We start from the raw sequence: 17,248 nt of genomic DNA, 5'->3' as shown, positions 1-17,248 counted from the left end.
TTTACAACAACAGCTTGAGTTTCTCAACGTTTTTGAGAAACACCTGAATGCACCTGAATGCACAAGTCCTTGTCGGAGCCCACACGCTTTACCGTCAAAAAAAAGTGATTTAGACACACAATCGATTTTAAGAGGAGATACATGACCGCGACTGAAATCGCCAAACAGTTCTCTGAGCCCCGTTTCCTCCACTGGTTCCTGCAGTTTCTATTTCTTCTGCAGCCTACACACTGTAGTTTTTATTTTATTTTTATGTCAACGATGTCTTCATTGTTTACGCAACTCACGTTGAAAGTGGCCATGGGAACAATACTGGGAGAATCGCCGATCCTGCTTTTGACTTCGAAATCGAAAGCTCATTTCGATTGTTTTTCAATACATATATATATATATATATATTATATATATATTATATCTGACCAGGTACTCAGCCTCTGGGAAAACGCAACCAGACAAGTAAAGCTCATTTGTTCACAAGGGCAAAGGAGTATGTTGATGATTTAGTTCTAAAAATAGTCTGAAACACCTTCAGCCAGTCAGCAGGAGCCAGCCCTTTATTAGCCCGCACATGACCTTGGCTAGCTGCAGGAGCAACAGCAAGGTTGCCCCCTGGGAAAACAATAACTGCACACTGCTCCCGGCTAATGCTCACAACCACGACGCACAGAATCTGAGTCATTCTTCATATCTCACAAATGTCTTCTGCTCTAGTAAGCTCATAAGCATCTTAGAATTCAGAGTCTCCTTTGTTAGTGTTCCAGTCACCACATTCAATCAACATACAACCCAAACAGAACAATGTGAATGCATTTTGAATGTGATCTGAGCACAATAACTGAATGTCTAGCTTACACGCATTATTTCTTCTGAGGGTAGTGCACGTATGTTTAGGGGACACAGCAGGGAGAAGTCTGTAAAGCTGAAAGAAGGCCAGGTTAGTATTTGATTGATTTAGGCCAAGGCACCATTACTAAAATAAGAAATACTTTAGCACCTACAAGGGCAATGGACAAATAAAACCTCCGCACAGAGGATAAAAATAGCGAACTCAATTTTTTTCATCTGAATGCAAATGACTTGCATCCCGCTTCAAGCATTTCCTCTACAAAGACGTTGTTTATTTTAGAGTCTAAAGGGGTAGTTTGTGAGTAAAAATAGCACATCACTAAAAGAAACCAAAACTTCACACAATATGCTCAGCAACAACACATATTTGAAGTTAAGAGAGAAGAGAGAGAGAGAGAGAGAGAGAGAGAGAGAGAGAGAGAGAGAGAGAGAGAGAGAGAGAACGACAGCAATGTAAAAAGAAGCTCCATCTTTGCCAGAGAAAAATTACACTTACACTTTGGTTCATGGTTAATTTATTCAGAAGCCAGCAGGAGCTAAACTACACACATCACATCACTCCTCTTATCAAACCAATTAAGAGATAAAAACTGTAATTATGTGCCATATCCAGTGGTTATCAGCACATTGATCAACATTGTCAATGAAGTTGCTGGTGCTAGGTTTAATTTCTTCTATTTTCAGGTCATCAAATCAGTGCATTTAGATAACCTCATGTCAAATATATAACATAATAGGAAACTATTCCGGTTAGTACTTAAATGGTGTTTTACACTAACATGTTTGTCTTGGTCTGATTCAGACCTAATGCAGTTGGTTTGTGGTGCAATAGAAAACTCAACCAATGGTTGATCCAAGTGCTGATCATGGGAACTGTAAACAAGGCAATTTGCAATCTATATAATTATGCAAAATCATTTGGTAACGGTGGTTTGAACTTAAATTTCAGGTTTATTAAGTTGACTGCATGTTTTGCTGTGTTCATGCGGCTGTCTGAAAATAGCCCTTCTGCTCTGCTTTGAGGGATATCAGGCAACTGCAACAGCAAATGGCCTTTATATACATCGACATGATGACTTTGATAAACACTGAACCAGAAAAATGATCACATTGCCGAGGGACTTCGGTAATCTCTCCGGTAATTTTTTTCATGAGACTTCAATCAATGTTTCACGCACTGAATCTGCATTTACCAGATAGAGTGACAGCCAGGGTGATTTTTCACTCTCATTAGAATAATACCTGAGGGCTAACATGGTATACCATCACACTGATGTTCAGCTAGACGGGACTCCAAATGCTGTCACCGTTCTCAGCGCATGCTCAGTCTCCACGATACATTGTTCTGTTGCACTCAAAAAAGCTTATTATCTGGTGAGTGTGATGTTGACATTTTATATTCTCTCTTTTTTCAGCGCAAACGTTGATAATAACTCGCTCATTTAGATTCTCCCTACAAGTGTGTGAAACGGTATAAAAGGCCATTTTAGGAAACGGCTGAAATGAGAAATGAGTCATTTCTTTCTGCCGCTGTTTGTGTATTTAATCCGTAGCCACTTGGGAATGGTATCAACTACAACGTAAGTCTACTCATGGTTACATGGTCTTCTCTGACCCACTTGGAGATCAAATCCATCCAGATCAAGGACAGGTCCTTATAAAGGTTACCCTTCATTGCCACAAAGTCTGCCGAGCTTGTCTCACTGCTCAGCCATATTTCTCACCTTACCCCATTAATTAGTCATCGGGCACTGTTTCCTTTTTCAGTGCGGACAATGATCTCAGACTAATGCTCGAGTTACAGGCACAGGCCGCTGCTTATGAGGTCTCTGAGACAAGAGACAGAATTTATACATGTATACGTGTCTATAAATGTGTGCGAATCTGCGAGTTAACGTGACTCCGCAAGTGTGTGCATGTGAAAGCCTGTATGTGTGGAAGGAAGGGGTCGAGAGAGGAGTGAAATAGAAACAGAAGTGGAGCAGGAACAAGGGCATCCCTTTAACAGCAGCCTGCAGATACTTTGTCCTACATGCCTCTCTATTTGTTTCATGGGAGCACAGAGGTGGAAAAAGAAAGGATGAGGGATGAGGGATGAGCCAAGGTATTAAAGCAGATTCCGAAGGTAGGACGCGGTATACACCCATTTAAAATGTCACCAGAATAGCATCAGTTTGGCAAGTAAAGTTTGCTGCAGGGGAACAGAGAAGGCATCATCTTTTCATACATTATCATGTCACTGTGGTAAACAACCACATTGTCAAAACAAACAGATGGATGGCGATTCTCAGGAAAGCCACATTTTCATTCCCATTCATTCAAAAAAACGAACAACACGGTTGCCAAGTCAATGACCAGTAATCTCCGTGCTCATGGGAGGGCAGCCAATTAACAATTCCCTCCTCTCAAACTCTGTCTACCTGCTTCCACAAAAGGATTTGCAGGGTTTTTCTGCAGGATATTGGCCCACAGAGGTCCTGCTGGAAAACCCCCACCTGTCAAAAGCTAGGAACAAAGCAGTTCCATCGTGCAGCCCCAGCCTCCCCAGGTCCAACCCACAGGCACTTACTCCACCACATGCCTCTTTTAGCTATCACCACATGGACTCAACCTTAATTCTTCCCATTATGGTTGCCTTTTTCACAGCCAATTTGAGAATGATGTTCACTTCGACCGATGGCCAAAATGGCAGATTGACCGTAAACCATTGAGCCTGAAAAGTTCATGGGTCTGTACCATAATTATTACCACGATAAGGCTGTCCTTTAACCCTGCGCTAATTGATTTCCTCAGTCATTAACATTTAGATCTGTACATTTGTAGAGCACTTTTAGGATATGAGTATAGGGGTTTAAATGTCAGTCAGATTTATGTACGTGTGCACCTCCTACACACAAGCTGATGAACAGCGACAGAGTATACGTCAATATTAATGTTCTTGTGCAGAATGTTCTTGCAGAGAATGGACTTCACCAATGTAAAAACCGTGAGGAACACTTTTTAGTTTGAGATTTCTTTGAGATACAACCCCGTGCCTTATGTTACCTTTGTTGTTAACTACACCACGCTTTAATTGTGGCAGCTAGTGTGGATGTGACATGATGGGGGTGTTTGACCAGCCACACGCTGTCACGGCTGGGAAAAAGAGGTCTTTGTCAGTAGACAATTTATAAAGATTTAGTGTCGGGTCAGTTTTATGACATGTAACAATGGGTGTAGAGCACATAAGAGGCCTCAGCTGTTGTAGTGAAAGTAAGGCTGTAACACAAGCCTGCCCCCCTTTAGGATGTCAAAGCCCCCTGAGTCGACTCAACCTGCTCTGGGTTGATCAGTAGTACCCCTGAGAGGACGTACACACTCAAGTGACAAGCTCGAGCTAATCACGATGATGAGGGTAGAGAGAAGGCCTCAGTTTAATGGGAGCACCGACAGATCAGGGCAATGCCTCAGGGAAGCCGACTCACATAGAAATACACTCATAAGTGCGCTGTAACACAAGATACGAGGAAATACTACGTTGAGAGAAACTACAGCTTTGCACCAAACGGTGCTTTACATTTTCTCCTGCAGGTTTGATTTCATGGCATGGTACAGCTCTGCAAGCCTTGAGCTTTCAAATGTCCTACTTTGTTATGTCTTTCTATTGGATAGCTTGTTGTTTACACATCTGTCAATGGAAGCATACTCAACGGTCAAGGTTTGCCTGTCGATAATGCCAAATTCATTCTAGGCCTCATTTAGAGGCATATTTTACAGATGCATTTATAAACTAGGTGACGAGTAGTGTAACATGTAAAACATGTTTGTACAATAATATGGACATGTGGTCCGATGTTCCAGTGCCTCCCAATGAGGTAACTCGGGTGGGTTTTTTTGTTTGCATCACTAACAGGAACATTAAATGTAACAGCACTGTAGAAGAAGCCATTGACCCTGATCACATATTAAAGGTTTATTTTCACCCTAACTCCAATAAGTGCCTGTTGTCTGCGTCCCAACAATTCTTTGTGGCTGCTGTTTGTATAGGATTTTAATGATGCATTGACTATTGACAATCATTCACATGGCCAATGATTGATTGGGGTAATTACTTTGCATCCCTAGTCATCATCTGACTAGTAGTTATACACTTTTATATCAAGCATATTTGTCTCCAGAACCCCCTTTGTTGCTTAAAAAAATGCCAGTGTTGGAGAGGAAAGCAAAGAGGGTGAGATGTAGGGATAAAAAAGGAGAAATGGAGACGTACAGGAGATGACTGGAATCATGCCAGGAATAATTCCCCACCACTGCTGAGATAAGACTGTACAAGTTGGATTTTGGATTAACTTATTTTGACAATTTTACATCTCTATCCCTGTTTCAGACTCTCTGTTCCCGCAGGGACCGGATTTCAAAGATATTGTTTTAAAGCTTGCCATTACGTAAAGATAGCATCCTGCACAACAGCCAACAGAGGAATGAACATGATGAAATAGAATGATACAGTACCAGGTCAATATGTCATGGTCCTTTTTGCAATCAACATTCCACAACTGCAGGCACAAAAGCAACGTTTGAGGCTTCATTTTGGTAAATCAGTGGTGCATGAAATACTGATAAGTCAAAGGCGCACAGAGTTAGTGTGTTGAGCATGGCAAAACAGCTTTGGTTATTTCACTGCCAGAGGCACATGCAACTACTTCCACATAATTGGAAACAATAAATTGCCTCTTTTTCTTTTCATTTAAAATCAGTGCACTCTGAACCATGGTGCTCCAAATGTGAAGGGAAGGCTTCTGATAACTGTCGTCAGGAAGTGGAGAATGGCTATCAGCAAAGACACAGTATAACGTAGCACCTTAAAAAATGTGCCTGAGAGAGATAACACATTTGATTGTGTTCTGCTGTTTCTTGAGACAAATCAACAGAACATTTAAAACATTTAACCCATGGCATTACACATGTAAAATATAATAGATTTTGTGTTTAATGGTACATGTCAAAATTGTTTTGCTGTTGAATGTAGAGTTGCCATATCACACCACCAATCAAAGTGAATTGGGCCCCTCTTCTGTTCATGTTATTTGATAATGTCACTGCCAAAAGTTCATGATTCAATAATTCTACGAAGCACAAACTCACAAGACCTCAAAACGTTAAAAAAATCCAAACTATCTCTTTCAAAAGGTAAAAGTTTGGGTCTGGATGGTGTGAAAGCAGCTGCAGTGGTTATTGGAGAGATTCCAGGCCTGCAATCTGTCTCTGGGTGACTGCCAGCCAGGGATATGCATAAACTGACAATTCACACACACTCACTTACTCACACAGAGAACAACTACCCAACACATACAGTATCTGCCTGTCTCTGTTACCATGGAAACTGCCAGGCCTCCCATTGAAAAAATCCTCAGCTGCAGATGTGTGTGTGTGTGTGTGTGTGTGTGTGTGTGTGTGTGTGTGTGTGTGTGTGTGTGTGTGTGTGTGTGTGTGTGTGTGTGTGTGTGCTGTATATGTGTGCATCACGGCTTGTGGGGGAGTGAATATGTGCATTTGCATTTCAGAGATTGCAGTGTGTGGAGATGAGTAAGGACTCATGTGCACCTATCATGCAGATACAGTATGTAGGCCAATATATATGCATGCAACAAATACTAGCAAAGTTAATTTTTTTAAATCTATATTTCATGAACAGTAAAGCTGCTGGAGAAGGTGTGAAATTTCAAATCATTTCAGTAAACTTGATACTTACTCTGAGGAGTCTATGAAGTATATTCCGAGGGCCCCGATGCTGAGCGCAAAGACTAACACCACCTGAGGAGAGAAAGTCACAGACAGAAGAGAAATTACTTTCATGCATAGCGCAGCAAAAGTCTTCTAACTGTGCTCATTAATGCACTCCATAGTAAACAAAGTATTCAGTTGGGGGACACAATAGGAAACGCTAGTTACAGTATCTGTAATTAAACAGTGACTTGCCTCCTGTGGGTTGCAGAACATTTTCAAAAAAACATGCGCTTAATAATGAATGCCCACCCTCATGTCAGCAAATACAGCCTATTAAATACAGGCAGAGTTCAGCCAGTACAATCATGGGAAGCAAAGAAAGGACACACGTTTGTATGCTCAACCGCACAGAAGAGCAGCGACAATGTGTTGGGGGTGTTGAGAGGAAGTGCTTAGACAGGACCTCAGTTATCAAGTGTTGACATGCACTCCTCAACTGCTACGCTGAGTCAGTGCTTGCATTGTGTGAGATTGTGGCCCTGCTGGACTGTGGTCCGTATAAGGTTTCAGTGACTATATACAGTATGACCGGCAAGGTAAGGCCACCTGCGGAGCTAGCAGCAACACCTGAGTTGTGCATCTAAACAAGATATTTATAAAACACTTTTTTTTTTAGGATTAATGAAAACAACCAAATGAGCGCAATTGTTACAGTTAGTGAATTAATTTAAATCAGACCACACTATAAATGCATCTTGATATCATATCTTGTAAAATAAATAGCTTGTCCTCAGTATTACTTAGTCATATCTTATGTATATTCATTTTGTGTTCTCTATAATATTGTGAAATTGTAATAATATATAGTCGAAGGCTTCAAATAAGCCCTGTGGGCTTTCTGCCTCTTCGTGCACTGTGATATTATTTATCTCTGTTTATTTTTTTGTATTTTTTAAATTTAAAATAAACTTAACTAAACTAAACTAAATATCAGAAAACTGAACAAGAAATTAAATAAAAATATCTTATCTAGTATATACTTGATGACACAACACGTGAATGTATTGCATACTGTAGCATCACAGTCAAATGATGGAATTATAAAAAATAAAAATAAACTTTTAATAAAAGCTTTTACTATAGAGCATAATATAACAAAAATAAATATTCAAATTTAGTGTTGTATGTAGAAAAATGATGACCTATTTGGATATTGCTTTCTGTTATCATGATCATCATCTTCGCAACAGCCGACCAGCGTAGCCATGCACAATAGCTCCTCCCCTGCAGGGATCTTTTCTGCCATTCAATCCATCTCACAATAGGAGCCTACTGTCCCTGCTGATTGTGCCATTCATTATTGATGGTGGGACCTTGATTACTTCCCTGTGATGGTCCTTTGGATTGATCCTATGCATTGTGACTGAGGTATTAAGTAAGAAAAACCAATCCCCATGCATTTTTAATCGTTTGCTGCTTGAATGGAGGACGATGGCAATCCTGGCCACATGCTTGTCTAGGATCAGAATAAGCTTGCAAGTCAACGACATCAATGATGTTCCACACAAAGGAGATGGGGAGAAGGCTCAAGCTGAAACTCTACGATCACATCAGGCACTCCACTGCTCTGATTAGGAAGGGAGTCAGTTGACTGAAGGACTTTCATTAGCTGATCCAAACAATGCCCTGTCAGTACAGGAATAAAAATATCTATTTTTTCCCTTAAGGTGGCATAGTTCTTGGCAAGAACGGCCCTGCGTAGCTGGTAAAGGCAGAGACGATTGATTGAGGTCCGGAATTGACCTTCCAGTATTTCGGGTCAGGTTAGCTAATTGGTCAGGGCAAAGGACCAGAGCAAATCAGGTTACCAGTACCTCTGCAAGCATGGATGCCTCGCCAATCATAGCGCTTGAATGCTGCACAGAGCAGGTCTTGCCAAGAAGAGCACTGGGATTCATAATTAAATGGCATAGAAGGCTTATAGTGAGATAGTATTTTGCAGGTGCAGACTACTAGTTTGAAAAATAAAAATATCTGGAGGGTAGAGTCAGAAAGAGGTGGTTGATGTTGCATTGTGGTTAATGTAGACACCAGGTTTTGACAAGATAGAAGAATGCATGGAATAAATAGGATATCTGTGGTTGTGTTGAATCAATTTTGACTTTCTTTATATATATATTTATATATTTTAGACATCATCATCATGGGCGGACATCATCATATCTAAGTTGACTTGACTACAAACGAAAGCTGTCCCTTTCTGTGAAACTTGACACTGTCAGACCTCCTCACATGGAGAAGCGCCGTTTCCAGCATTGCCCTTCAGTGTTATGTGCAGCCAATGCATATACATAGATGCATACACTGACATTTCCTTGGAGCTAGATTGTGCTTCTACTGCCTGTGGTAGGAGCGGGGTCATAAGGGTTGAGGAAGAGAAAGGGAGAAAGAGAGGACGGGAGAAAAGATCAGAGAGAAGAATAGCTGAGCGGTGGTTGGTTGCTGAAAAGCTGCGCAGTGAACAGTGAACACCCAGCGATGAGCTGAGGAGATAAGAAGCGTCATCATCTTAAACTGACCCAGTTATTCAGCTGTGAAAGCTGGTCCACCCCTCCATCCCATCCCCCCACCCTTTCTCCCTCTCTCTCACACACACTCTCTCTATGTCTACCACTCACAATGTCTACGAGGGCTAGCTGTCGACCTCAAACCCACAATCTACAAGAATGGTGATGGCAGAGGGGCATTCCCTCCGCCTACAAAAGAAAGTGAGAAATATAAAAAAAAAGGATCGCTAAGTATAGCTGTTGCTGCATCTGTAATAGTTGTAAATGACTTAATGGGGCTGTTTATACAGTATGCAGATTAATGATTCACATGTGGTAAGATGACACGAGTGAGTCACCGCCGACAAACTGGTCGGCATCATGTCAAAGGAGCAGCATTCGGACGTGACGTCTACGTTTTCTAGTTAATAGCCGTGTAGGTTTTCATTGGCTTATCCCTTAATAATATATTTAAAGTGCAAAGCTTAATCTGTCAGTTGTTTTCCGAGGTGCACTTTAGCGGCCATACTGGAAGAGTGGAAGTGTAAAAGAGGGTGTGTGTGTCGCAAGTGGGCTAAATGTGGCAGCTATCACATGACACTGTTAACGCATTATAACACGTAATAACTTACATGTAGGCTGGTAACACACGTGCAACTCTGACACTCTCACTTTAGTTGGCAGTCGAAATTATTTTGAGAGATCATATATTATGTGAGGTACCCTAAAACTAAATAGTTTCACACAAGACTTCCACCTCATTCCACCCAGATTTTGTTTTTTTATTCAAAAGTAGGTGTAAGTGCTATGTAAATACCATGAAAGTGTTGAAACACTCAATCCATGGATAATTACACACACACACCATATTCAGAAACTGTGGCTTAAAACAAGCAGTAAGGTTTTCCTCAAAGTTGTTGTGTCCCAACTATACAATATAAAAACCCTTTCACAATTTCAACCGTAACCAACCAGTTTATTTCCGGTTGCAATGTGTGTGAATGACATCAGCTGACAGGACGTAAGACTGAAGACACAGCTCTCTGTATACACACCTGGATCCAGTGGATAGTTGTGTTTAAAGGTGGGCAAAACAGACACAATCTTTAGGAGACTTATACAGCATCAGTAAAAATGCCCCAAAACGTTTGTTTGTATGTTCAAGCCCTCTAGAGCATTAACAGTAATCATGTCCGTCATGGGTACACTTACCTTGGTAGATTACATTACACAATTAGCCCCCTCTATAATAGTGTAATAAAATAATTATTGTGGTTTTGTTAGTGAGGCCAAGGGGCTACATTAACATTTTTGTTTTATTATTCTCCAAAACTACTGAGTGTAGGATTTGTTTTTAAATCGTCTGTGTGCCTCTCCTAGATAATCTGATGTCCTTATACGTGACTATTTGTCCAAAGTACAAACATCTGTTAAAGTACAAGTTGCAATTGGTTTTCATTGCATTGTTGGCAGATAAAACATGTTTTAAAGTAAAGCAATTAACTTATTTTCTGTGTGAACAGAATATACCATCTCCATTGATGCCTTGGCCCAAAGTATATAGAAGGAAGTTGGAGTTTTTAATCTGAAGCTATTTCAAGCTTAATAAAATAAAGAACTACTTGTGCAAAATATAAATAAAATTCAAAGCCTGTGGGTCTAATGAGGTAGCCCAATTGTGCATGCTATTATTACAGAGCTTCTAGAGGTCCACATCAAAGGCAGAAAAACAAATATCCTTGCAGGCATATGTAGTTAGAAATGAGAGGAAATCTGAACTAGAATTGGTTTTTCTGTCAAACACTAAAATAAATACTTTCTAAGAATCCCGATGGGTTCCCCAAGATTACATGAGCGGGAATCCTCGGTGGGGAGTCAAGAATGCCCATCGGTCCTGTGTGGCATCAGGATAAGCTTGTCCATTAATCTGGCCTGGCTCAGCCAGGAAGAGGAGCTCCAAATGTTCGATTGATGCCTCAGCCAAGAAGGATTTCAGAGGTCCACAGCCAAGGAAAGCTCTGGCAAAACCAGTGTAGTGTCTCTGCTTTCCTTTAGCTTTAATCCTTAAACATACATTTGCAGGTTTCAAACTAATGAAAACAGATGCAACTCTATAGCACTCATCAAACTAATATGTTTGCACTGCAGCAAAAACATTTGCATCCAAGTTTTTGCTTTCATAACAAATACTTGTACTAATACTGCTCATCAGACATGGGTCTAGCGTCAACGCAGGCTGAGACACAAAAAGAAACATAATCACGTGTCACTGCAGGAGGTGAGACAGGAAGCTCTCACTGGGGAAATGTCAACAAATGAAACATACATTAAACTTTGATGGCATACATCCATACATCAGCACACATCGTGATCGCCCCTTTGCCTCCGCTTCAAATGGCAGGGGGTCTCTAGACAGGCTCAGAAAGTGTAGGAATGATCTGAGAGTCTGTCAGAATAGCACACTCTGTATTCCAGTCACACACTGCATAACTCAACACAGACTACTGATTCCTACTGTGCGACTGAACAGATGTACCACAGGCATACCAATTCCTACGAGAACATTCTTACTAGTGAGACAAGAATTACCAAACATGGACCGCTTTATTCGATGGTGATTCATAATAAATGGAACCACACACAAGTCTGTGTTCAGAATATGAAAGGGCTAACTGGTGTTTAAAGCGTGGATATATGTTATTTCTGGATATATTTAACAAGCCTTTGCCGAATTTCAAATAAAAAAAATAAACTTTATTTAAGACAGACGAACAGGATTCTTTTTTTAAGATAAATTGGTTCCAAGCCAACCTTGATCCAAGACCATCCAGTGCCAGGAGTATACTGTATATATATCAGAATACTGGCAAGTCTGCTGAAAGGTAGCCTCTGAACATACTTTCTAATGGCATGAAGCCTAATTGCCACCTCCATTAAAATTGCACTCCTCTAATTGAAAGTAGAACTAGAATTGTCCCTATTATAAATAAAACAGACAAGCAAAACAATTTAGCATGTTTGACAGTGCAGGGCCAATTATACCCAAACTTTAAATACAATTCCTAAATGGGGGATAGGAGCAAAAGATAAAAACCGGATAGAAGCCGAGGCCTGAGTAAGTTGTGCATTGGTGTGTGTCGGAGTGGTTTTCATTATCCAAATCCACTGTTGACTCACAGTCATTTACGTACATGAGTCTAATGGGGAAGAGTGTAAGATGTAAAAACGGAGAAATAAGATGCAGGACAAAAATTACGACATGAGTTATTCTTCTGTAATGAAATGTGTCACCATCACAATAGTATTTAGAACCGCCATTCATCTCTCCTCCTGCCACAGACGGCTCTCTTTGTGTTACCGTCCAAGGTCATGCAGTGACTGCCTCTGGAGAGACCGGTTGAGGATCAATAGAGGGACGTTATCCTGTCCTTTAAGAATCCTCTTTATCATTCATCGACATTCTCATTGTTCAATGTGCAGCTAAGGATAACGCTTCACAAACAAATGAAGCTATACAGCCTCGTGCCTATTGAGGTAATAGAAACATGTAAATCATTTTTCTTCTTCAGTTACAAATAATGTGATTTATAACATGATCATCACAAACGTCATTGGAAAATGGCCTTGAGTGTGAATTATTTATATAAAAAAAAGTATAGATCTTCACTGTCATTAATAATAATAATAATGTCCTCATGTCCCTGCACCCCAGTAACTTCCTGTCACGGAATTTTCTGGGATGGTGTGTTGATGGAAACGTGGAAAACCATAAAACAGTTCTGCAGACACAGACTGCATTTAGCCGAACATGATTCTATGAACCAATCTAAAAAGTGGAAAAGGCCACTTTGTCTTTGGCAGAGTTTGTTTTAAAGCTCTTCATGTGTTTCAACACGTCACTGCAGAACTCAAAAGGCGTTACTACGGGGACTACGCCTGATTTGGATGTGTGAAAATACAAACATGGTGTGAAATGTAACACTTTCAGAATGCTGACTCTGCTTAAAATGAACTCGTCAACAGGACAGGTGCAAACCGACAAGCTACAACAAGCAGACAGCCACGGCTAATGTAATGGTTTGCATGTTTTGTGATGCCCCACTACAAATAAGTATTAAAAAACAATAGAGCTGCAATGATTAGACTTCCTTCCTTACTTAGTCTTAATTTGTACACTAAATATTTGGGGGTTTTGGCTGGGTTGGTTGACCAAAATAAAACAAATAAAGAGCTTTTTTTAGTTTTTGAAGTTGTTACTGGGATTTTTCACTATTTTCGGACATTTTGTTGACCAAAAGGTGAATTCATTACTTGAAAAATAATCATTACTTTTAGCTCTAGCAATAGAAAAATTCATAAAGAGGTTAAAGATACACAGCTATTTGCATTACTACCAATTGCTAAGTATGGAAATGAACAACTTTACAATCGTACCCTGTGTTCCTGTTCAGACAGCATACATTGCATTATTTCATAATACACAACTAGAAATGATTGCAAATAAACTGGCAGGCCCCCACAATGTTTTTTTTTCATCTCTGAAATGAAATACAATATCATAAATCTAAAGTACAGCCACTGATGCTGCAGCCCTGAAAATGGCTCCATTTAACCCTCGTGGCCTTTAGGAGACAGACGCCCCCATATTGTCGTACCTAGGCCACAGAAACAGTGATTGACGGGGTAGAGGGTGGGGAGGGGGTTGGTATGAAGGAAAGCCTCTCAGGTCTGACAGAATGACAGCTCCTAAAATGAGCAGCTGTCTGTGGGAGATGAAGAGGAGGCCTGTGGGTATTTGTTACACAGGGAAAGGACAACCTATCTGAAAAATCCCCTCGAAAAGTATTTTCTATGGTATCATTAATTCATAAAAAATAGGATATTTTTGCTACTTGTCCACGATTTGAGATGTGTCACCACTCCATCAAACAATCCTAACAGTGGAGGACCTTGTGAGGTGTACAGTATGCTTCAGAAGGGCAGGTCTCCCTTCCTCTACAGCATCCAGTGTCTAATGGCATCCTTCCGGAAGGACCGACAGTGTGACCTTGAATGTTCATAGAGAATTCCAAAAGGACAAAAGAGATGGAGATAGAGGAGAGAGAAAGATGGAGGTGATGATGGCAGGAGATGAGAGACAATTAGAGATAGCTCTCCTGTGGGACATGAGGAGTGTTGAGAGGTGGCAGAAAATGGCTTGTGGCAGAGACAGAATGAGAGCAAGAGAGAGAGAGAGAGAGAGAGAGAGAGAGAGAGAGAGAGAGAGAGAGAGAGAGAGAGAGAGAGAGAGAGAGAGAGAGAGAGAGAGAGAGAGAGAGAGGCTGAAGAGAAAGAGGAGTGGAGGGATGGAGAATATTAGAGCACGTCCTCTAAGGCACAGCAAGAGCTTAAATGCCACAGCATGTGCGCGTCTGTGCACGTGTCTTCACCTCTTTGTGTGTGAGTGTGCGTTTTATCGTGTGTGTGTGTGTGTGTATATGTCTTCAACCTTTGTGTGTGTGCATTTGTGCGTGAGACAGAAAGGAGGACCCCGACTGGGATTATGCCAGTGCAGAAAAGATGAGAGGAAGCATGTGACCAGCCTGCAAAGAGAGGAACATTCTTCAACTCATATCCATCCATATCCATTCTCCACCCAACATCCAACACGTAAGCTTATAAATGATTCCTCTTGAAAACTGCAGTATATGTGCAGAATATCAAATTGGGACTTTGTAGAAAGCTGCTGCCACTGCCCTGAGTTGCCACAATGGACATTATGCATGTCTACAGCGCGGTTGGTAGAGGGCAACATTATTTTTAGAGATGTATGACTGTTCAGCTGTTACAGCGATGCTAACTCAGTGGTAAGTTAGCCATGTATGAAAGATTTAACGTGGGAGTTCAGTGGAGGCTCTCTGTGACATAACACCACAGACTCTGGGTAAAGTGTGGCTTTTCGCTGCTGGATATCACAGGTCCACAAACTTGTTCCCATACCTCAGGGTACTGCCCACAACTGAGCCTGAGAACTGACAACATGACAAGTACAGCATCCAGTACCCGGGCTCAATTTTGCTTTTCACTGCTAAAAATGCAATACAATTCTAAAAAAAAGAATAGTAATAATAAAACAATCCAAATATTACAATCCATGACTGAAATTCAGGACAAAGAGCTGATTGTGAATAGTTTTACATTTACAATCCAGATGCAATTCTAAATATAGATCTGCACTTACTGTCTTTGAGCGTGCAAGTAATATAAAATTCAAAATTTGTGATGCTGAAGAGTCTCACCATCAACTTTTCAAAATACTCAAGCTGGTGAGGGGTTATTCTTCCAACATAGGTGCTCCCAGTTCTTGTGGTGGGCAGTACATGAGCCTGCTGGATCTGGATCAGATCACCATCGCTTGATCATCTCAGGTGACTGACTTCCGAGGTGAATTGTGCAGGCTTTTCATTTTCATTTGACAGTTTTGAGAACTCACCACTATGTTCCCTCTGCTATGATTTGCCTCTAGTGTTAATATCTGAAGAAAGTAGCTCCAGTCATTTATGAATTTGCATATTCATTTTGCAGCAAGTGTCATTCTAGTGGAGAAGGTTAAATTTGTTTTGGAAGTGTTGTGATTTTGAACCTTTTGGAGGAAAGGAAGTATTTCAAAACAAGAACAGTATTCTTTTTTAATTAAATGTTATGTTACACTATAAGCATCAAGACAAAACACATGTCAACATTATATATTGGTAATACTTGTGAGCTAATTGCTCCTAATTTATGAATACAGTTACGTAAAATGCATCACAGCTGAAAAAGTCCCCTACTTTTGGTAATTCATGCACCCCTGCTGGCCTCAGATTGAATCCTCAACATTTCCTCTACTCTTCCACTCCCTGTATCCCATTGAGCTTCAATCAAAAGAAAATACTCGATCTCCCACAAGACCTGCACGCAGACTTCTGCCATGCAGGGAATCCTTTCAGCCTGACAACATGACACTGACTGGGGCTGTTCCTCTAAGGTGTTTGTTCACAAACTAACTCATGAATGAAAAACAAATCTGCAGGGAATTTTCCTGGTTTTGCGGGGAGCCGTCGACGGACACTGTGACTTGTAACCACCGCCCATGCAACTATTAATTCGTGCCTTCATGGCTGTTTTATTCAAACTCGGACAGAATGGTTGCATAAATGTAGGCGATGCAGTGTTTGATAGACAGCACAAGACAGAACATCGTATGGTCTGAAAGAATAATGTGTAATTCCTACTTTCATACTCTAAATGCATCATCTGTGTTCGTCATAATACGAGTCAATATAACGATTGATACATATTTATTCCTGCTCAATCTTTTCAATTGAATGCGATTTGTAAACACATTTGTCACATTTATTTTGTCGCTTTATTTTTTTTATCTCAATAATGTAATTGTGCCATGTATCAACCAATAGTCAGCTTGACAGGTACTTAACTCGTGCAATTTCCCATCAGAACAATGAGAAATGACCAGTCTAAAGTATAAAAGATTAGGAGAAAGGGAAGTTCGCTGTGTGAATACTAAAAGATCGTATTTAAGTGACTTATTCTCCATCTGGTCCGTCATAATGTATTCAGGTCACTACACTGTTGTCCAGGCACCGGTTACAGCAACACAATTCCATTACGTGCCTTTAACCAAAGCATAAATCATCCCTGCCATAGTTAATAATATCAAAACTTTATCACACCAATGCCGTTTCTATTACAATGCATGCAGAGCAATTACTTTGTCTGATTTATATTGCAGAATTCAGCAGAGACGTTCATCCTTCTCCAAATAATGTCATTCTGCATTTGGCAGCCAAGCGCTGCCAAATATGGAATTAAAAACGTCATCTTCCCTCCTAAGGAAGCCAATGGATGGACTACCATCTAAATGATAAACAATATAGCTGCACCATCCCTGTTTCTCTTTCCTTTCCCTCTCGATGGCGCATACAGTAGGTTTCATCTCGGAGGAGACGCGGCGGTGACATGATCTTTATCTAATTAAATCAAGGTTTCGTTTAATTTCCTGAAGGTTAATGAGAAGTTTATCACCCGTGTGAAAGCACACTTTTGCTCTCCAACAATGTAGTGGGTCCTGATAAGGTAGAAAGCTCGCTCACAGCAAGGTGAAAGATGAG

At 40.6% G+C, this 17,248-nt stretch overlaps 1 protein-coding gene across 4 annotated transcripts in view; it reads right to left on the bottom strand.

Moving 5' to 3' along the window:
- kcnma1a (potassium large conductance calcium-activated channel, subfamily M, alpha member 1a) overlaps window positions 1-17,248 on the bottom strand; it is a gene marked incomplete at both ends in the record, with an annotated part of 121,974 nt that overhangs the window by 62,124 nt on the left and 42,602 nt on the right. For all 4 annotated transcript variants that reach the window (XM_079168770.1, XM_079168769.1, XM_079168768.1 and 1 more), the window contains one exon: window positions 6,578-6,639. In XM_079168770.1, the coding sequence (XP_079024896.1) occupies window positions 6,578-6,639 (62 nt within the window). The remainder of the gene's footprint in view (window positions 1-6,577; window positions 6,640-17,248) is intronic.

The sequence above is a fragment of the Pholis gunnellus genome, assembly GCF_910591455.1.
Source record: "Pholis gunnellus genome assembly, chromosome: 11".
NCBI classification, from domain to species: domain Eukaryota; kingdom Metazoa; phylum Chordata; class Actinopteri; order Perciformes; family Pholidae; genus Pholis; species Pholis gunnellus.
This window is presented reverse-complemented; position numbering and strand designations above follow the sequence as displayed.